The sequence below is a fragment of the Oncorhynchus clarkii genome, chromosome 5 (genome assembly GCF_045791955.1).
Source record: "Oncorhynchus clarkii lewisi isolate Uvic-CL-2024 chromosome 5, UVic_Ocla_1.0, whole genome shotgun sequence".
In the NCBI taxonomy this organism is placed as follows: Eukaryota; Metazoa; Chordata; class Actinopteri; order Salmoniformes; family Salmonidae; genus Oncorhynchus; species Oncorhynchus clarkii.
Window position 1 is genome coordinate 90,635,941 of NC_092151.1, and position 23,438 is coordinate 90,659,378.

The 23,438-nt window shown below is 45.6% G+C and overlaps 1 protein-coding gene across 1 annotated transcript in view; it reads right to left on the bottom strand.

Moving 5' to 3' along the window:
• Window positions 1–49: 49 nt before the first annotated feature.
• The window catches only part of LOC139409793 (rho/rac guanine nucleotide exchange factor (GEF) 18b), a 70,621-nt gene continuing 47,232 nt past the window's right edge, over window positions 50–23,438 (bottom strand). The window contains exons 12-20 of the mRNA XM_071155170.1: window positions 10,126–10,238; window positions 9,567–9,622; window positions 8,263–8,347; window positions 7,765–8,000; window positions 2,413–2,538; window positions 1,731–1,848; window positions 1,188–1,442; window positions 851–927; window positions 50–271 (exon numbers count right to left, since the gene is read on the bottom strand). Coding sequence (XP_071011271.1) covers window positions 50–271; window positions 851–927; window positions 1,188–1,442; window positions 1,731–1,848; window positions 2,413–2,538; window positions 7,765–8,000; window positions 8,263–8,347; window positions 9,567–9,622; window positions 10,126–10,238 — 1,288 coding nt within the window. The remainder of the gene's footprint in view (window positions 272–850; window positions 928–1,187; window positions 1,443–1,730; window positions 1,849–2,412; window positions 2,539–7,764; window positions 8,001–8,262; window positions 8,348–9,566; window positions 9,623–10,125; window positions 10,239–23,438) is intronic.

The window sequence follows — 23,438 nt, forward strand, 5'->3', positions numbered from 1 at the left end:
CCTTCTTCCTGTGAGCGCGGAGAGGAGCCTTTCCAACCACTCAACTCTACTAACATGCTCTGGTGTGTGTGTGTGTGTGTGTGTGTGCGTACCTCTCCACGGCCTGCCGGATGTGTGTCATCCAGGAGTTACGCTCCTCCTTGGAGGCGGTGTGGATCTCGTACATCTCCGGCTCATTGGAGGAGGCGCAGATCAGGAACATGGCCCTCTCCTCGTGGGCCACCTCCCTCACTATCAACTTCTGGAGGGAGATCACTGAGGGCTTGTTGTCCTAGGGAGTGGGGGGGGGGGGGGAGTCAAGGCAGCTACACGTCACATTGAAAGAGAATAACAGCAGAAAGCAAAACGGAGGAACTTTTCATAGTTCTAGACGAGGGCTCTCCAACCCTGTACCTGGAGAGCTACCCTCCTGTAGGTTTACACCAGGTCTCTCTAACCCTGTACCTGGAGAGCTACCCTCCTGTAGGTTTACACCAGGGCTCTCTAACCCTGTTCCTGAAGAGCTACCCTCCTGCAGGTTTACACCAGGTCTCTCCAACCCTGTTCCTGGAGAGCTACCCTCCTGTAGGTTTACACCAGGGCTCTCTAACCCTGTTCCTGGAGAGCTACCCTCCTGTAGGTTTACACCAGGGCTCTCCAACCCTGTTCCTGGTTACCCACCCTCCTGCAGGTTTACACCAGGATGAGTAGTTCTCCAGGAACAAGGTTGGAGAGCCCTGGTCTAGACAGATAAACAGAAGCAGCTGTGTCTGACTTTCTGTTGAGAGTTGTACAACAGATTTGTTCAGTCGTTCCAGAGTGGAAAACAAAGCTTAGTCGGAATGAACTGACATTATAATTCCCGACTCACCACTGTGGAGAAAACATATCTCTGGTCCTTGTCCTGGAGTAACAAAAGCACGTCGGACAGCAGCACAGCCACAATATCTGAAATGGAACAGGAGTTACATTTTTAGACCTGTGTGAGATCAACACAGACAGAAGAGAAAACAGAAGATCATTTCAGATTATCGGAGGCAGGGTTGGGGTCAATTTAATTTAAATTACAGTCAATTCAGAGAGAAAAACAAAATTCCAAATTTTTCCCAAATGAAAAGCATTTGAAGATAATTGGAATTTCTGCGCACTTCCTGAATTGACTGGAGTTTAAATGAAATTGAACCCTGACCCGAGGGTCATCCTGTCACCTTTGAGTCTGCCGGAGGCGGCCTTGTGGTTGGCCGTCCCCTCGTGCAGCAGCCTGCGTCGACCCTGGGACAGGTCCTCTCTGTGGAACACACGGCCATCTTTGATCTTGCCGAGGGACTTGGGCTCCATCTTGTGGGCGATGTCTCGGAGTCGCGAGGCCTTCTCATGCAGGTTAACCATGGCATCCACCTGGACGATGCAGTCTTTAATCAGACTAAGAGACCTGGTCAACTCCTCGTGTTCCTCCGTACCCACTGGAGGGAGGAAAGACCCAGACTGACTTCAGACCAACAGAATGTTACGGATAACTTTTATTCCTCTTAGCTCTTTAGGGTTTTAGGCTGGGTATCCGTAAGGCACTTTGTGACGACTGCTGATGTAAGAAAGGGCTTTATAAAAATACATTTGATTGATTAGGTAAGGGAGATATCATGCTGTTCCTTCTATTCCATTAGTCTAACAGAAAGTTGGGCCTAAATCTCAAGCGTTATCAGACAGGAGAGGACCAAGTACATAAATGCTCTGTCTACTGCCGTCTGTACCTTCTGTATTCTGCACAATACGTTCTACCAGCACAGGGTACTTGGTGATGCGTTGTGTCACCAGGAGGATACACTCAGTCACTCCTAATCTTCTCACAACGGACAAATTATTGACTTTCTGGAAGAAGAAAAAAAAAGACCATTTAGTGCAATCACCAAATGTTTCTGGTTACACACAGGAGACCACAATATCTGGATGTGAAAAAACCTCACCTTCATAAATAACCCACTGTCATGAATGTTTCACTTCCTCTTTAAAAAGAGAGGCAATTCGCAGTTGTTGCATACATTCGTGGACTTAATGATATACTCATTGATTTTGAAGAATATAACTTGCCTCATGAGCTTAAGAACAACTGTTGTACCCCATCGGAAACCAAACTATAAGCTTGTTTTACTACATTGTAAATGTAAACAAACACTGTAGAACCTCAAATAATGCATAAAAATATAAAATGTTGATTTCATGGATGGGTCAGTCCTTGCATCAATAGCTATTGTCTATGAATTCAAGAGTGGTTACATTTCTCCAGGCTCACCCCTCAGCTTTTGACCCCAAAAAAGGAGGCGGGGGTGACTGCTTTGTATCGTTTTAACTGCAGATAGTCCCTTTAAGTTAGCAGATGGGTCGACCATTTTTGTCAATTTCTCAACTCCAGTAATGGAATCAGTAACAACCAACCCGTATGAGGTTCTGGAACTTCTTGTTGTTGTGTAGTTGCTCCTTGTAGTAGCTGACAGCCTCGGTGTGGTGGCTGCAGAAATCACCATAGTTCTCCTTCATCCGATCCCCTTTCTCACCTGAAAACTGGAGAGGAGACAGCGATGAGATCTGAGGAGACCTTATTCAGCTGATACAACTCTCAGCACCGTTACTGTCGATAGTCTGCTCTGATCTCTCTTTGACAGGTTCAACCAAAGCAAAATATGGTTTGAATATATAGTATGCATTATCCTTTTGAATATATACAGTGCATTTGGAAAGTATTCAGACCCCTTGACTTGTTCCACATTTTGTTACGTTACAGCCTTATTCTAAAATGTATTAAATAGTTTCCCGCCCGCATCAATCTACACACAATACCCCAAATTGAAAAAGCAAATCGTTTTTTTCAGAAATTGCACATTTATAAAAAATTAAAAATAAAACTTTTTAAAAAAAGTAAGTTAAGAACAAATTCTTATCTTCAATGACGGCCGAGGAACATCGGGTTAAATGCCTTGTTCAGGGGCAGAAGACAGATTTTTACCTTGTCAGCTCTGGGGTTCGATCTAGCAACCTTCCGGCTACCTGCCCAACGCTCTAACCACTAGGCTACCTGCCCATCGCTCTAACCACTAGGCTACCTGCCCAACGCTCTAACCACTAGGCAACCTGCCCATCGCTCTAACCACTAGGCTACCTGCCCATCGCTCTAACCACTAGGCTACCTGGCCAACGCTCTAACCACTAGGCTACCTGCCCAACGCTCTAACCACTAGGCTACCTGCCCAACGCTCTAACCACTAGGCTACCTGCCCAACGCTCTAACCACTAGGCTACCTGGCCAACGCTCTAACCACTAGGCTACCTGGCCAACGCTCTAACCACTAGGCTACCTGGCCAACGCTCTAACCACTAGGCTACCTGGCCAACGCTCTAACCACTAGGCTACCTGGCCAACGCTCTAACCACTAGGCTACCTGGCCAACGCTCTAACCACTAGGCTACCTGGCCAACGCTCTAACCACTAGGCTACCTGCCCATCGCTCTAACCACTAGGCTACCTGGCCAACGCTCTAACCACTAGGCTACCTGCCCAACGCTCTAACCACTAGGCTACCATACCATCGCTCTAACCACTAGGCTACCTGCCCATTGCTCTAACCACTAGGCTACCTGGCCAATGCTCTAACCACTAGGCTACCTGCAGCCCCTCCACTCTAACCACTAGGCTACCTGCAGCCCCTCCACTCTAACCACTAGGCTACCTGCCGCCCCTCCACTCCAACCACTAGGCTACCCTGACGCCCCTACACTCCAACCACTAGGCTACCCTGACGCCCCTACACGCCAAACACTAGGCTACCCTGCCGCCCCTCCGCCCCAACCACTAGGCTACCTGCCGCCCCTCCGCCCCAACCACTAGGCTACCTGCCGCCCCTCCGCCCCAACCACTAGGCTACCTGCCGCCCCTCCGCCCCAACCACTAGGCTACCTGCCGCCCCTCCGCCCCAACCACTAGGCTACCTGCCGCCCCTCCGCCCCAACCACTAGGCTACCTGCCGCCCCTCCGCCCCAACCACTAGGCTACCTGCCGCCCCTCCGCCCCAACCACTAGGCTACCTGCCGCCCCTCCGCCCCAACCACTAGGCTACCTGCCGGCCCTCCGCCCCAACCACTAGGCTACCTGCCGCCCCTCCGCCCCAACCACTAGGCTACCTGCCGCCCCAACCACTAGGCTACCTGCCGCCCCTCCGCCCCAACCACTAGGCTACCTGCCGCCCCTCCGCCCCAACCACTAGGCTACCTGCCGCCCCTCCGCCCCAACCACTAGGCTACCTGCCGCCCCTCCACCCCAACCACTAGGCTACCTGCCGCCCCTCCACCCCAACCACTAGGCTACCTGCCGCCCCTCCACGCCAACCACTAGGCTACCTGCCGCCCCTCCACCCCAACCACTAGGTTACCTGCCGCCCCTCCACGCCAACCACTAGGCTACCTGCCGCCCCTCCACCCCAACAACTAGGCTACCTGCCGCCCCTCCACTCTAACCACTAGGCTACCTGCCGCCCCTCCACTCTAACCACTAGGCTACCTGCCGCCCCTCCACTCTAACCACTAGGCTACCTGCCGCCCCTCCACTCTAACCACTAGGCTACCCCATAAGTATTCAGACCTTTTACTCAGGACTTTGTTGAAGCACCTTGGACGGCGATTACAGCCTTGAGTCTTCTTGGGTATGACGCTACAAGCTTGGCACAACTGTATTTGGGGAGTTTCTCCCATTCTTCTCTGCAGATCCTCTCAAGCTCTGTCAGGTTGGATGAGGAGTGTTGCTGCACAGCTATTTTCAGGTCTTTCTAGAGATGTTCGATCGGGTTCAAGTCCGGGCTCTGGCTGGACCACTCAAGGACATTCACAGACTTGTCCTGAAGCCACTCCTGCGTTGTCTTGGCTGTGTGCTTAGGATTGTTGTCCTGTTGGAAGGTGAACCTTCACCCCAGTCTGAGGTCCTGAGCGCTCTGGAGTAGAGGTCGACCAATTAAATCGGAATGGACGATTAATTAGAGCCAATTTAAAGTTTTCATAACAATCGGAAATCGGTATTTTTTGGGCGTCGATTTCCGATTACATTTTTTTGTATACCTTTTATTTAACTAGGCAAGTCAGTTAAGAACACATTCTTATTTTAACTGGCTGCCTAGGAACAGTGGGTTAACTGCCTTGTTCAGGGGCAGAACGACAGATTTTCACCTTGTCAGCTCAGGGGTTCCAATCTTGCAACCAGACAGTTAACTAGTCCAACGCTCTAACCATTGCACTCCACGAGTAGCATGCCTGTTACACGAATGCAGTAGAAGCCAAGGTAAATTGCTAGCTAGCATTAAACTTATCTTATAAAAAACAATCAATCATAATCACTAGTTATAACTACTAATCCAGTTTAGCAGGCAATATTAACCAGGTGAAATTGTGTCATTTCTCTTGCATTCATTGCACGCAGAGTCAGGGTATATGCAACAGTTTGGGCTGCCTATCTAATTGCGAACTAATTTGCCAGAATTTTACGTAATTATGACATACATTGAAGGTTGTGCAATGTAACAAGAATATTTAGACTAATACAAGAATATTTAGATAAAATACAGACGGTTCCGTGTTTCACTGAAATAAACGTTTTTTTTTCGAAATGATAGTTTAGAGATTCGATCATATTAATAACCAAAAGGCTCGTATTTCTGTGTGTTATTATGTTATAATTAAGTCTGATTTGATAGAGCAGTCTGCAGCAGGCCCGTAATCATTCATTCAAACAGCACTTTCGTACTTTTTGCCAGCAGCTCTTCGCAAGCACAGCGCTGTTTATGACTTCAAGCCTATCAGCCTAATGGCTGGTGTAACCAATGTGAAATGGCTAGCTAGTTAGCTGGGTGTGCGCTAATACTGTTTCAAACGTCACTCGCTTTTAGATTTGGAGTAGTTATTCCCCTTGCTCTGCATAGGGCCGCGGCTTTTGTGGAGCGATGGGTAACGATGCTTCGAGTGTGGCTGTTGTCGATGTGTTCCTGGTTCGAGCCCAGGTAGGGGCAAAGAGGGGGACGGAAGCTATACTGTTACACTGGCAATACTATTGTGCCTATAAGGACATCCAATAGTCAAGGGTATATGAAATACAAATGGTATAGAGAGAAATAGTCCTATAATTCCTATAATAACTACAACCTAAAACTTCTTACCTGGGAATATTGAAGTCTCATGTTAAAAGGAACCACCAGCTTTCATATGTTCTCATGTTCTGAGCAAGAAACTTAAACGTTAGCTTTCTTACATGGCACATATTGCACTTTTACTTCTCCAACACTTTGTTTTTGCATTATTTAAACCAAATTGAACATGTTTCATTATTTATTTGAGGCTAAATGGATTTTTATTGATGTATTATATTAAGTTAAAATAAGTGTTCATTCAGTATTGTTGTAATTGTCATTATTACAAAAAAAAAAAAATGTTTTAAAAAAAATGTCCGATTAATCGGTATCGGGTTTTTTGGCCCTCCAATAAATCGGTATCGGTATCGGCGTTGAAAAATCATAATCTGTCGACCTCTACTGCAGGTTTTCATCAAGGATCTGTACTTTGCTCCATTCATCTATCCCTCAATCCTGACTAGTCTCCCAGTCCCCACAGCATGACGCTGCCACTACCAGGCTTCACCGTATGGATGGTGCCAGGTTTCCTCCAGACTTGACGCTTGGCATTCAGGAAAAAGAGTTCAATCTTGGTTTCATCAGACCAGAGAGTCTCGTTTCTCATGGTCTGATAGTCCTTTAGGGGCCTTTTGGCAAACTCCAAGCAGGCAGTCATCTGCCTTTTACTGAGGAGAGGCTTCTGTCTGGCCACTCTACCATAAAGGCCTGATTGGTAGAGTGCTGCAGAGATGGTTGTCCTTACGGAAGTTTCTCCCATCTCCACAGTGTAACTTTAGGGCTCTGTCAGAGTGACCATCGGGTTCTTGGTCACCTCCCTGACCAAGGCCCTTCTCCCCTGATTGCTCAGTTTTCTGGGCAGCTAGCTCTAGGAAGAGTCTTGGTGGTTCCAAACTTCTTCCATTTAAGAATGATGGAGGCCACTGTTCTTGGGGCACTTCAATGCTGCAGAATTGTTTTGATACCGTTCCCCAGATCTATGCCTCGACAGAATCCTGTCTCGGAGCTCTACGGACAATTCCTTCGACCTCATGGCTTGGTTTTTGCTCTGACATGCACTGTCAACTGCAGGACCTTATATAGACAGGTGTGTGCCTTTCCAAATCATGTCCAATCAATTGAATTTACCACAGGTTGACTCCAATCAAGTTGTAGAAACATCTCAAGGATGATCAATGGAAACAGGATGCACCGGAGCTCAATTTCGAGTCTCATAGGAAAGGGTCTGAACACTTATGTAAATAAGTTATTCATTTATTTTTAATACCTTATCCAAACATTTCTAAAAGCCTGTTTTCGCTTTCTCATTATGGGGTATTGTGTGCAGATTAAAGAACATTTGTATGTATTTAATACATTTTAGAATAAGGCTGTAACGTAACAAAATGTAGGAAAAGTCAAGGGGTCTGAATACTTTCCGTGGGGCACTGTACATTATCTTTTTGTCTTATAAAAGGGGAAGAGGAATTCAGAGAGGAACACTGTTGACGTAATTGGGACACAGCGTCTGATTTGTGGCACTCAACCTGCAAAGTGAACCAAAACACAAGCTAATTCAGTCACTGTGTGTGTGTGTGTGCTTGTGTATGACTGTACGAATGTGTGTGGAGTGCGTTGTCTGTACCTGTGTGGTGAGGATGTCAGCGAGTCTCTGTATGTTGTAGTTCCTGTCGCTGCCGGGCTGTGTGGAGTCTCGGCGCCGCTCTTTTAGGCGGGACAGGAAGCTTGTGTGCAGCTCCAGCAGGCTCTCTAGGCGCGGGAACAGCTCGTCCATCTGGAGGTGCTCCTTCAGCTCCCTCATGTAAACACGCAGCATGATCTTCAGGGTCCGTACGTGGTGCATCTCTGTCTGCATCAGCTCTGTCGGGAGACGGACGGTTCAACATCTAGTTTGTCTTTAAAAAGGCATTTCCCTTTCAACCACTGGACCACCATAATTGACTTTAGGTGAAAAATAAAACAATGGCAAGTCCAGACAAACAGAAAAATGGTATGAGTTTCTCCATATCTCCACTGTAGCTTAACCACGGAAATGTAACTATATAAACACAACGAAAGCCTAAATATAAAAGACTAAATGTAACATGAAATGTCTAAAAACATAGAAGACGGTGAACTGTACCGTAGATAACGTCTTGTCTCTTGACCGTCTCCTTGGTGTATTTCTTCAGGTAGTGCTGGTCCACAGCCAGACTCCATGACTCCACCTATAATATACAATATATTAGACCATTCAATAAATAATAACATTATACACAAATATACAATATTAACATACAGTACCAGTCAAAAGTTTGGACACACCTACTCATTCAAGGGTTTTTATTTTTACTATTTTCTACATTGTAGAATAATAGGGAAGACATCGAAACTATGAAATAACACATAGGGAATCATGTAGTAACCAAAAAAGTGTTAAATCAAAATATATTTTATATTTGAGATTCTAGGGATTCTAGGTCTAGGGCACTGCATCGCAGTGCTAGCTGTGCCACCAGAGACTCTGGGTTCGCGCCCAGGCTCTGTTGCAGCCGGCCGCGACCGGGAGGTCCGTGGGGCGACGCACAATTGGCCTAGCGTCGTCCGGGTTAGGGAGGGTTTGGCCGGTAGGGATATCCTTGTCTCATCGCGCACCAGCGACTCCTGTGGCGGGCCGGGCGCAGTGCGCGCTAACCAAGGTCGCCAGGTGCACGGTGTTTCCTCCGACACATTAAATTAATGATGGACTGTTGTTGGCTTCTGGGTGGTTGGTTGGGTTGTGTTTCGGAGGACGCATGGCTTTCGACCTTCGTCTCTTCCAAGCCCGTATGGGAGTTGTAGCAATGAGACAAGATAGTAATTACTAACAATTGGATACCACGAAATTGGGAAGAAAAAGGGGGTTAAAAAAATTTAAAAAACATTGGACAGGCCATCACAAAGCCCTGACCTCAAACCTATAGAACATTTGTGGGCAGAACTGAAAACCTGTGTGTGAGCAAGGAGGCCTACAAACCTGACTCAGTTACACCAGCTCTGTTAGGAGGAATGGGCCAAAATTCACCCAACTTATTGTGGGAAGCTTGTGGAAGACTACCTGAAACGTTTGACCCAAGTTACACTCAATTAGTATGTAAACTTCTGACCCACTGGGAATGTGATGAAAGAAATACATCACTCTCCACTATTATGCTGACATTTCACATTCTTAAAATAAAGTGGTGATCCTAAATGACATAAGACAAGGAATTTTTACTAGGATTAAATGTCAGGAATTGCAAAAAACTGAGTTTAAATGTGTATGTAAACTTCAGACTTCAGCTGTGTGTGTGTATATATATATATATATATATATATATATATATATATATATATATATACACACACACACAAGGGACCAACGCTTTACATGACGCGTTTATATTTGAGTGTATCATAATATAATACCTCCAGGTCCTGGGCATCAGACTCCAGATCAGCTCGAAATGCAGAGTAGTACGCATCTGGTGAAGGGGAGGGGCACAGAACAACACAGCTCAAATGATTAGTGTGTGTGTGTGCAGCACAAAGCAACTCAAACTGTATTTTGAATGTAATCAATAGGTGATGTTTGTAATTGTCGCATCATATGATTTACCAATGTGTGCAATTCAATGTTAACAGTAATAATTCGAGCCACGCACCGGTCAGTAAAACCCATACTGATCTACCACGGTCTGTGTGGATGCCTGGTTGTCTTCCCACTGTATCAGCTCTAGGAGCTACAGGACTCCCAGACAGCCTAGGCTAGCAGTCTCTCCCCCACACACAACCAACCCCCCCCTTCCCTATTAGAGCTACCCCCCCCCTATTAGAGCTCCCCCCCTATTAGAGCTATCGTCCTGCAGGCTCTCTCCAACCCTAATCTAACACACCTAATTCTACTAATCAGCTGCTCACCATGATTTTGATCAGCTGAATCAGGTTAGTTACAACAGGGCAGCAGTTCCCTCTCTAACCTACTCACCTTCTACAACGATGGAGTCAGTGGTGGATGGGGCCAGGGAGACGGCGTCCTCATTGAAGCGCTTGAGACCGGAGCGTAGGCTGTCCGGTTCGTCCATGTCCCCTGAGAGGGATCTGAAAGAGGAGCGTCACAGGTCTAGAGTGGCATAAATACTGAACATACTGAGAGAGACTGATGGACTTGTACAGACGACAGACTACTGTACACTCGCACTACAGACACAGCTGAAGACACAGAGAGACTACATTAACAATACGAGACCACGTGAGACAGGGACGGACGGCTAGGGCTAGACGGACGGCTAGGGACGGACAGCTAGGGCTAGACGGATGGCTAGGGCTAGACGGACGGCTAGGGCTAGACGGACGGCTAGACGGCGGCTAAAGACAACAGCAGTCCAGGGGGTCATAGTCTACATGCTAAGAGAGACTACATTACAACCACCACTACCACAAATGACAACACAGCTTCAAGCCTCCCTCCTGCAGCCTGTCTACGACAGCGCTGGCTGTTTTCAGGGCCGTAGCTGCTGCATGGCATATCCCCATCAGACTGTTAAACAGCCATCATTAGCCGTGATGTAGACTTACACAAAACACAAGCTATCACACCCCCATCATACACCCACCCACCCTCACACACTGCTGCTGTAGAGACATTGAAACTCTGGTCACTGCGTATTTAAACACTGTATCCTCGACGTAGCTCATCGTAATATCTCTACTGGTGTACAGTGTATTTTAATGACACTATTTATTACGCTGGATTCCTAACATGGCTTCAGTCTAATATATTGACTGCAGTACATATTCCTAGCTGACAAACGCCGGCTTCCCTCTGGCCAGAGCAGACCGGGATCTGACCGTCACAGGGTAACACTTTAAACTTCGTGTTACCCTGTGACGGTCAGATCCCGGTCTGCCTGCTTGTCAGGGACCAGTGGTGTAAATGGATCCTGGTAAGAGAGACACTCTGTACCCCCCGACATTGAACTGCTTCCTGTGTCACTGTGACCTTACTATCTGCTCCGTGAGTTCCCCCAATTCTTTGTTACAGTGCCTTGCGAAAGTATTCGGCCCCCTTGTACTTTGCGACCTTTTGCCACATTTCAGGCTTCAAACATAAAGATATAAAACTGTATTTTTTTTGTGAAGAATCAACAACAAGTGGGACACAATCATGAAGTGGAACGACATTTATTGGATATTTCAAACTTTTTTAACAAATCAAAAACTGAAAAATTGGGCGTGCAAAATGATTCAGCCCCTTTACTTTCAGTGCAGCAAACTCTCTCCAGAAGTTCAGTGAGGATCTCTGAATGATCCAATGTTGACCTAATTGACCTAAATGACTAATGATGATAAATGCTATCCACCTGTGTGTAATCAAGTCTCCGTATAAATGCACCTGCACTGTGATAGTCTCAGAGGTCCGTTAAAAGCGCAGAGAGCATCATGAAGAACAAGGAACACATCAGGCAGGTCCGAGATACTGTTGTGAAGAAGTTTAAAGCCGGATTTGGATACAAAAAGATTTCCCAAGCTTTAAACATCCCAAGGAACACTGTGCAAGCGATAATATTGAAATGGAAGGAGTATCAGACCACTGCAAATCTACCAAGACCTGGCCGTCCCTATAAACTTTCAGCTCATACAAGGAGAAGACTGATCAGAGATGCAGCCAAGAGGCCCATGATCACTCTGGATGAACTGCAGAGATCTACAGCTGAGGTGGGAGACTCTGTCCATAGGACAACAATCAGTCGTATATTGCACAAATCTGGCCTTTATGGAAGAGTGTCAAGAAGAAAGCCATTTCTTAAAGATATCCATAAAAAGTGTCGTTTAAAGTTTGCCACAAGCCACCTGGGGGACACACCAAACATGTGGAAGAAGGTGCTCTGGTCAGCTGAAACCAAAATTGAACTTTTTGGCAACAATGCAAAACGTTATGTTTGGCGTAAAAGCAACACAGCTCATCACACTGAACACACCATCCCCACTGTCAAACATGGTGGTGGCAGCATCATGGTTTGGGCCTGCTTTTCTTCAGCAGGGACAGGGAAGATGGTTAAAATTGATGGGAAGATGGATGGAGCCAAATACAGGACCATTCTGGAAGAAAACCTGATGGAGTCTGCAAAAGACCTGAGACTGGGATGGAGATTTGTCTTCCAACAAGACAATGATCCAAAACATAAAGCAAAATCTACAATGGAATGGTTCAAAAATAAACATATCCAGGTGTTAGAATGGCCAAGTCAAAGTCCAGACCTGAATCCAATCGAGAATCTGTGGAAAGAACTGAAAACTGCTGTTCACAAATGCTCTCCATCCAACCTCACTGAGCTCGAGCTGTTTTGCAAGGAGGAATGGGAAAAAATGTCAGTCTCTCGATGTGCAAAACTGATAGAGACATACCCCAAGCGACTTACAGCTGTAATCGCAGCAAAAGGTGGCGCTACAAAGTATTAACTTAAGGGGGCTGAATAATTTTGCACGCCCAATTTTTCAGTTTTTGATTTGTTAAAAAAGTTTGAAATATCCAATAAATGTCGTTCCACTTCATGATTGTGTCCCACTTGTTGTTGATTCTTCACAAAAAAATACAGTTTTATATCTTTATGTTTGAAGCCTGAAATGTGGCAAAAGGTCGCAAAGTTCAAGGGGGCCGAATACTTTCGCAAGGCACTGTACCGTTGTGTACATTCAACCAAAAGATAATATAACAAAAAGGCATCAGATGATTTATAATTTGTCACAGAGACTGGAAACTCCCCCTGACGCACCCACATTTTTTGGAGTTTTGTTTTTTAACAACTGTACTTTGCACAAAGTCCTGCGCACATACCACCAGAATGTGAAATGTCACACTAAGAAAAATGAGACACTTGATTTGTGCTATTTGGAAAATACCAAATGCGTTCTCTGCCACCACCAGAACTCCCCTGGGGAAATCAGACCACAATGTTGTAGAAACCCACAGTTACAACTACCTCAGGCCAACCTACTGTCGGCTGCTGGAGAGGGAGAAACCTACAGTTACAACTACCTCAGGCCAACCTACTGTCGGCTGCTAGAGAGGGAGAAACCTACAGTTACAACTACCTCAGGCCAACCTACTGTCGGCTGCTAGAGAGGGAGAAACCTACAGTTACAACTACCTCAGGCCAACCTACTGTCGGCTGCTAGAGAGGGAGAAACCTACAGTTACAACTACCTCAGGCCAACCTACTGTCGGCTGCTAGAGAGGGAGAAACCTACAGTTACAACTACCTCAGGCCAACCTACTGTCGGCTGCTAGAGAGGGAGAAACCTACAGTTACAACTACCTCAGGCCAACCTACTGTCTGTCGGCTGCTGGAGAGGGAGAAACCTACAGTTACAACTACCTCAGGCCAACCTACTGTCGGCTGATAGAGGGAGAAACCTACAGTTACAACTACCTCAGGCCAACCTACTGTCGGCTGCTAGAGAGGGAGAAACCTACAGTTACAACTACCTCAGGCCAACCTACTGTCGGCTGCTAGAGAGGGAGAAACCTACAGTTACAACTACCTCAGGCAAACCTACTGTCGGCTGCTAGAGAGGGAGAAACCTACAGTTACAACTACCTCAGGCCAACCTACTGTCGGCTGCTAGAGAGGGAGAAACCTACAGTTACAACTACCTCAGGCCAACCTACTGTCGGCTGCTAGAGAGGGAGAAACCTACAGTTACAACTACCTCAGGCCAACCTACTGTCGGCTGCTAGAGAGGGAGAAACCTACAGTTACAACTACCTCAGGCCAACCTACTGTCGGCTGCTAGAGAGGGAGAAACCTACAGTTACAACTACCTCAGGCCAACCTACTGTCGGCTGCTAGAGAGGGAGAAACCTACAGTTACAACTACCTCAGGCCAACCTACTGTCTGTCGGCTGCTGGAGAGGGAGAAACCTACAGTTACAACTACCTCAGGCCAACCTACTGTCGGCTGCTAGAGAGGGAGAAACCTACAGTTACAACTACCTCAGGCCAACCTACTGTCGGCTGCTGGAGAGGGAGAAACCTACAGTTACAACTACCTCAGGCCAACCTACTGTCTGTCGGCTGCTAGAGAGGGAGAAACCTACAGTTACAACTACCTCAGGCCAACCTACTGTCGGCTGCTGGAGAGGGAGAAACCTACAGTTACAACTACCTCAGGCCAACCTACTGTCGGCTGCTAGAGAGGGAGAAACCTACAGTTACAACTACCTCAGGCCAACCTACTGTCGGCTGCTAGAGAGGGAGAAACCTACAGTTACAACTACCTCAGGCCAACCTACTGTCGGCTGATAGAGAGGGAGAAACCTACAGTTACAACTACCTCAGGCCAACCTACTGTCGGCTGCTGGAGAGGGAGAAACCTACAGTTACAACTACCTCAGGCCAACCTACTGTCGGCTGCTGGAGAGGGAGAAACCTACAGTTACAACTACCTCAGGCCAACCTACTGTCGGCTGCTGGAGAGGGAGAAACCTACAGTTACAACTACCTCAGGCCAACCTACTGTCGGCTGCTAGAGAGGGAGAAACCTACAGTTACAACTACCTCAGGCCAACCTACTGTCTGTCGGCTGCTAGAGAGGGAGAAACCTACAGTTACAACTACCTCAGGCCAACCTTCTGTCGGCTGCTGGAGAGGGAGAAACCTACAGTTACAACTACCTCAGGCCAACCTACTGTCGGCTGCTAGAGAGGGAGAAACCCACAGTTACAACTACCTCAGGCCAACCTACTGTCGGCTGCTAGAGAGGGAGAAACCTACAGTTACAACTACCTCAGGCCAACCTACTGTCGGCTGCTAGAGAGGGAGAAACCTACAGTTACAACTACCTCAGGCCAACCTACTGTCTGTCGGCTGCTGGAGAGGGAGAAACCTACAGTTACAACTACCTCAGGCCAACCTACTGTCGGCTGCTAGAGAGGGAGAAACCTACAGTTACAACTACCTCAGGCCAACCTACTGTCGGCTGTTAGAGAGGGAGAAACCTACAGTTACAACTACCTCAGGCCAACCTACTGTCTGTCGGCTGCTAGAGAGGGAGAAACCTACAGTTACAACTACCTCAGGCCAACCTACTGTCGGCTGCTGGAGAGGGAGAAACCTACAGTTACAACTACCTCAGGCCAACCTACTGTCGGCTGCTGGAGAGGGAGAAACCCACAGTTACAACTACCTCAGGCCAAACTACTGTCGGCTTCTGAAGAGGGAGAAACCTACAGTTAAACGGTCTAGATCAGGCACGACAACAGTATCACTCATCTCCAGGGGTGTTTTGACTGTACTATGTGGGAGGTATTTGAGGACAGCAGCTCTGATCTGGATGAACTCACAGATGATGTTTCAGACTAATGTAAACTTCTGTGTTGAGTCAGTTGTGCCACTAAAACCTGTAAAATCTCCCCTAACAATAAGCCTTGGGTCTCAAAACATCTAAATCAATACTTAATAGGAAGAAGGCAATTTATGCTGGAGGTCATAGACAGGCTTTAAGAGATGTACAATGTGAGATCAGTTTATGCTGAGGGGGATGGACAGGATGTAAGAGATGTACAACGTGAGATCAGTTTATGCTGAGGGGGATGGACAGGCTTTAAGAGATCAAAAGACAGATACTGGTGGACAAGGAGGCATAGAAGCAAAGGGTGGAGAGGAGCCTCTCCTCAGGAAACTCAAGGGTGGCCTGGCAAGGGATTAAATCTATGGCTAGTGCCCCCCACAAAGGCAGGGGAAAAACCAGTGCTGACCTTAGGCTCCCCTCAGGGATGTGTTTTGTCCCCACTCCACCACAGGGATGTGTTTTGTCCCCACTCCACCACCAACACAGGCTCTCCTCAGGGATGTGTTTTGTCTCCACTCCACTACCAACACAGGCTCTCCTCAGGGATGTGTTCTGTCCCCACTCCACCACCCACAGGGATGTGTTCTGTCCCCACTCCACCACCCACAGGGATGTGTTCTGTCCCCACTCCACCACCCACAGGGATGTGTTTTGTCTCCACTCCACCACCAACACAGGCTCCCCTCAGGGATGTGTTTTGTCCCCACTCCACCACCAACACAGGCTCTCCTCAGGGATGTGTTTTGTCTCCACTCCACCACTCACAGGGATGTGTTTTGTCCCCACTCCACCACCAACACAGGCTCCCCTCAGGGATGTGTTTTGTCCCCACTCCACCACTCACAGGGATGTGTTTTGTCCCCACTCCACCACTCTCAGGGATGTGTTTTGTCCCCACTCCACCACTCTCAGGGATGTGTTTTGTCCCCACTCCACCACTCTCAGGGATGTGTTTTGTCCCCACTCCACCACTCTCAGGGATGTGTTTTGTCCCCACTCCACCACTCTCAGGGATGTGTTTTGTCCCCACTCCACCACTCTCAGGGATGTGTTTTGTCCCCACTTCACCACCAACACAGGGATGTGTTTTGTCCCCACTCCACCACCAACACAGGCTCCCCTCAGGGATGTGTTTTGTCCCCACTCCACCACTCTCAGGGATGTGTTTTGTCCCCACTCCACCACCCACAGGGATGTGTTTTGTCCCCACTCCACCACTCTCAGGGATGTGTTTTGTCCCCACTCCACCACTCTCAGGGATGTGTTTTGTCCTCACTCCACCCCCCACAGGGATGCGTTTTGTCCCCACTCCACCACCCACAGGGATGCGTTTTGTCCCCACTCCACCACCCACAGGGATGCGTTTTGTCCCCACTCCACCACTCTCAGGGATGTGTTTTGTCCCCACTCCACCACTCTCAGGGATGTGTTTTGTCCCCACTCCACCACTCACAGGGATGCGTTTTGTCCCCACTCCACCACTCACAGGAATGTGTTTTGTCCCCACTCCACCACCAACACAGGCTCCCCTCCGGGATGTGTTTTGTCCCCACCACCACTCTCAGGGATGTGTTTTGTCCCCACTCCACCACTCTCAGGGATGTGTTTTGTCCCCACTCCACCACTCTCAGGGATGTGTTTTGTCCCCACTCCACCACTCTCAGGGATGTGTTTTGTCCCCACTCCACCACTCTCAGGGATGTGTTTTGTCCCCACTCCACCATCCACAGGGATGCGTTTTGTCCCCACTCCACAGGAATGTGTTTTGTCCCCACTCCACCACCCACAGGGATGCGTTTTGTCCCCACTCCACGGGAATGTGTTTTGTCCCCACTCCACCCCCCACAGGGATGCGTTTTGTCTCCACTCCACCACCCACAGGAATGTGTTTTGTCCCCACTCCACCACCACCACAGGCTGTCCTCCGGGATGTGGTTTGTCTCCACTCCACCACCCACAGGAATGTGTTTTGTCCCCACTCCACCACCACCACAGGCTGTCCTCCGGGATGTGGTTAGTCCCCACTCCACGACCCACAGGGATGCGTTTCGTCCCCACTCCACCACCCACAGGAATGTGTTTTGTCCCCACTCCACAGGAATTTGTTTTGTCCCCACTCCACCCCCCACAGGGATGCGTTTTTTGTCCCCACTCCACCACCCACAGGAATGTGTTTTGTCCCCACTCCACCACAGCAAGCAAGGTACTTGGAGTCAAACAGACAGACCTGGATGAGATATTTAAGGTCAGGACCCTCCCCAAGGTACTGGGAGTCAAACAGACAGGCCTGGATGAAATCTTTAAGGTCAGGGCCCTCCCCAAGGTACTGGGAGTCAAACAAACAGACAGGCCTGGATGAAATATTTAAGGTCAGGGCCCTCCCCAAGGTACTTGGGAGTCAAACAGACAGACCTGGATGAGATTTTTAAGGTCAGGGCCCTCCGCAAGGCTCACAAAATCATTTTAGACCCAAGCCACCCCTTGTACCCGGACTTTGAACTACTCCCCTCTGGGCACAGGTATAGGGCACCCCTCAGCAGGAAAAACACAACTAGACAATAATTTGTGCCAGGTGCGATATCTCTCCTAAATAGCTTGGGATAATGTTCCTATCCACCCAGTAAGGCCAGCAGGATAATGTTCCTATCGACCCAGTAAGGCCAGCAGGATAATGTTCCTATCGACCCAGTAAGGCCAGCAGGATAATGTTCCTATCCACCCAGTAAGGCCAGCAGGATAATGTTCCTATCCACCCTGTAAGGCCAGCAGGATAATGTTCCTATCCACCCAGTAAGGCCAGCAGGATAATGATCCTATCCACCCAGTAAGACCAGCAGGCTCGTCTCGTTTTATTGCTATGTAACTGTTATGAAAGTTGTATTGTCAATTTATTTTGTATTTAAAACGCCAGTTTACAACGTGTACATGACACTGCAACAAAATGTCCCCGTAGGAACAAAGTCAGTAGAGTAACTATTTACATTCCATTTGATTACTGCTACAGTGCTATTTGGGTTCTTAAATCGGAGTCGTCACACCGCTCTTGATTTCTTGACATCTTTATATATATATAATTTTTTTTCTCCCTTATATATTGTTTCAAACTTTACTGCATTGTTAGGAGCTAGTAACATAAGCATTTTGCTTCACCCACTATAACACCTGCTAAACTGTGAACACGACCAATAAACTTTAAAGTTAAACTTTAAATTTGTTTCAGGAGCTAAAAGAAAAAGAAAAAATGTTCAAAAATGTGTCTTTTCCTACTGCTAATTTAAACTGCATACTGTGTACTATTTAGGAAGTACTGTTAAGTCAAAACGAACGCAGTAAGCAACAAATAACAGCACACCAGGCTCATCCTACTGAGAACGTGTCATCTATTGTGCAACTGCATTGATTGACGCCATTCGATCATTTTCTGATTATCAGCCGTTGAAATATCTCGAAATATGAGACGCTTCCATCAATAGTGTGCAGCGAATTCTACTAGATGAAAAGACTAAATAACTATGAGATCCTGTCATTTAAAGCACACTACATTTTTTAAAATTTCATTTGATATAAAACACTGTCTACCCAAAACACCTACAAGTATATGTAAGGGTATTCAGACACAACCAAATACAAAGACACCCTATGCAGCTCCTCTATTAGACATTAATTAAGGTGATCTAGAACAGTATGTATAGAGCCTATAGCTACTACAGCTGACATAGAACAGTATGTATAGAGCCTATAACTACTACAGCTGACATAGAACAGTATGTATAGAGCCTATAGCTACTACAGCTGACATAGAACAGTATGCAAGGAGCCTATAACTACTACAGCTGACATAGAACAGTATGTATAGAGCCTATAACTACTACAGCTGACATAGAACAGTATGTATAGAGCCTATAACTACTACAGCTGACATAGAACAGTATGTATAGAGCCTATAGCTACTACAGCTGACATAGAACAGTATGCAAGGAGCCTATAACTACTACAGCTGATATAGAACAGTATGTATAGAGCCTATAACTACTACAGCTGACATAGAACAGTATGTATAGAGCCTATAGCTACTACAGCTGACATAGAACAGTATGCAAGGAGCCTATAACTACTACAGCTGACATAGAACAGTATGTATAGAGCCTATAGCTACTACAGCTGACATAGAACAGTATGTATAGAGCCTATAACTACTACAGCTGACATAGAACAGTATGCATAGAGCCTATAACTACTACAGCTGATATAGAACAGTATGTATAGAGCCTATAGCTACTACAGCTGACATAGAACAGTATGTATAGAGCCTATAACTACTACAGCTGATATAGAACAGTATGTATAGAGCCTATAACTACTACAGCTGACATAGAACAGTATGTATAGAGCCTATAACTACTACAGCTGACATAGAACAGTATGCAAGGAGCCTATAGCTACTACAGCTGACATAGAACAGTATGCAAGGAGCCTATAACTACTACAGCTGACATAGAACAGTATGTATAGAGCCTATAACTACTACAGCTGACATAGAACAGTATGTATAGAGCCTATAACTACTACAACTGACATAGAACAGTATGCAAGGAGCCTATAACTACTACAGCTGACATAGAACAGTATGTATAGAGCCTATAACTACTACAGCTGATATAGAACAGTATGTAGAGAGCCTATAACTACTACAGCTGACATAGAACAGTATGTATAGAGCCTATAACTACTACAGCTGATATAGAACAGTATGTATAGAGCCTATAACTACTACAGCTGACATAGAACAGTATGCAAGGAGCCTATAACTACTACAGCTGACATAGAACAGTATGTATAGAGCCTATAACTACTACAGCTGACATAGAACAGTATGTATAGAGCCTATAACTACTACAGCTGATATAGAACAGTATGTATAGAGCCTATAACTACTACAGCTGATATAGAACAGTATGTAGAGAGCCTATAACTACTACAGCTGACATAGAACAGTATGTATAGAGCCTATAACTACTACAGCTGATATAGAACAGTATGTATAGAGCCTATAACTACTACAGCTGACATAGAACAGTATGTATAGAGCCTATAACTACTACAGCTGATATAGAACAGTATGTAGAGAGCCTATAACTACTACAGCTGACATAGAACAGTATGTATAGAGCCTATAACTACTACAGCTGATATAGAACAGTATGTATAGAGCCTATAACTACTACAGCTGACATAGAACAGTATGCAAGGAGCCTATAGCTACTACAGCTGACATAGAACAGTATGTATAGAGCCTATAACTACTACAGCTGACATAGAACAGTATGTATAGAGCCTATAACTACTACAGCTGATATAGAACAGTATGTAGAGAGCCTATAACTACTACAGCTGACATAGAACAGTATGTATAGAGCCTATAACTACTACAGCTGATATAGAACAGTATGTATAGAGCCTATAACTACTACAGCTGACATAGAACAGTATGCAAGGAGCCTATAACTACTACAGCTGACATAGAACAGTATGTATAGAGCCTATAACTACTACAGCTGACATAGAACAGTATGTATAGAGCCTATAACTACTACAGCTGATATAGAACAGTATGTATAGAGCCTATAACTACTACAGCTGACATAGAACAGTATGCATAGAGCCTATAGCTACTACAGCTGACATAGAACAGTATGTATAGAGCCTATAACTACTACAGCTGACATAGAACAGTATGTATAGAGCCTATAACTACTACAGCTGACATAGAACAGTATGTATAGAGCCTATAACTACTACAGCTGATATAGAACAGTATGTAGAGAGCCTATAACTACTACAGCTGACATAGAACAGTATGTATAGAGCCTATAACTACTACAGCTGACATAGAACAGTATGTATAGAGCCTATAACTACTACAGCTGATATAGAACAGTATGTAGAGAGCCTATAACTACTACAGCTGATATAGAACAGTATGTAGAGAGCCTATAACTACTACAGCTGACATAGAACAGTATGCATAGAGCCTATAGCTACTACAGCTGACATAGAACAGTATGCATAGAGCCTATAACTACTACAGCTGACATAGAACAGTATGCATAGAGCCTATAGCTACTACAGCTGACATAGAACAGTATGCATAGAGCCTATAGCTACTACAGCTGACATAGAACAGTATGTATAGAGCCTATAACTACTACAGCTGACATAGAACAGTATGTATAGAGCCTATAACTACTACAGCTGACATAGAACAGTATGTATAGAGCCTATAACTACTACAGCTGATCTAGAACAGTATGTATAGAGCCTATAACTACTACAGCTGATATAGAACAGTATGCATAGAGCCTATAACTACTACAGCTGACATAGAACAGTATGTATAGAGCCTATAACTACTACAGCTGATATAGAACAGTATGTATAGAGCCTATAACTACTACAGCTGATATAGAACAGTATGTATAGAGCCTATAACTACTACAGCTGACATAGAACAGTATGTATAGAGCCTATAACTACTACAGCTGATCTAGAACAGTATGTATAGAGCCTATAACTACTACAGCTGATATAGAACAGTATGTATAGAGCCTATAACTACTACAGCTGACATAGAACAGTATGCATAGAGCCTATAGCTACTACAGCTGACATAGAACAGTATGTATAGAGCCTATAACTACTACAGCTGACATAGAACAGTATGTAAGGAGCCTATAACTACTACAGCTGACATAGAACAGTATGCATAGAGCCTATAGCTACTACAGCTGACATAGAACAGTATGTATAGAGCCTATAACTACTACAGCTGACATAGAACAGTATGTATAGAGCCTATAACTACTACAGCTGACATAGAACAGTATGTATAGAGCCTATAACTACTACAGCTGACATAGAACAGTATGTATAGAGCCTATAACTACTACAGCTGATATAGAACAGTATGTATAGAGCCTATAACTACTACAGCTGATATAGAACAGTATGTATAGAGCCTATAACTACTACAGCTGACATAGAACAGTATGTATAGAGCCTATAACTACTACAGCTGATATAGAACAGTATGTATAGAGCCTATAGCTACTACAGCTGATATAGAACAGTATGTATAGAGCCTATAACTACTACAGCTGATATAGAACAGTATGTATAGAGCCTATAGCTACTACAGCTGATATAGAACAGTATGTATAGAGCCTATAACTACTACAGCTGATATAGAACAGTATGTATAGAGCCTATAACTACTACAGCTGACATAGAACAGTATGCATAGAGCCTATAACTACTACAGCTGACATAGAACAGTATGCATAGAGCCTATAACTACTACAGCTGACATAGAACAGTATGTAGAGCCTATAACTACTACAGCTGACATAGAACAGTATGTATAGAGCCTATAACTACTACAGCTGACATAGAACAGTATGTATAGAGCCTATAACTACTACAGCTGACATAGAACAGTATGCAAGGAGCCTATAACTACTACAGCTGACATAGAACAGTATGTATAGAGCCTATAACTACTACAGCTGACATAGAACAGTATGTATAGAGCCTATAACTACTACAGCTGACATAGAACAGTATGTATAGAGCCTATAACTACTACAACTGACATAGAACAGTATGTATAGAGCCTATAACTACTACAGCTGACATAGAACAGTATGCAAGGAGCCTATAACTACTACAGCTGACATAGAACAGTATGTATAGAGCCTATAACTACTACAGCTGACATAGAACAGTATGTATAGAGCCTATAACTACTACAGCTGACATAGAACAGTATGCATAGAGCCTATAACTACTACAGCTGACATAGAACAGTATGTATAGAGCCTATAACTACTACAGCTGACATAGAACAGTATGTATAGAGCCTATAACTACTACAGCTGACATAGAACAGTA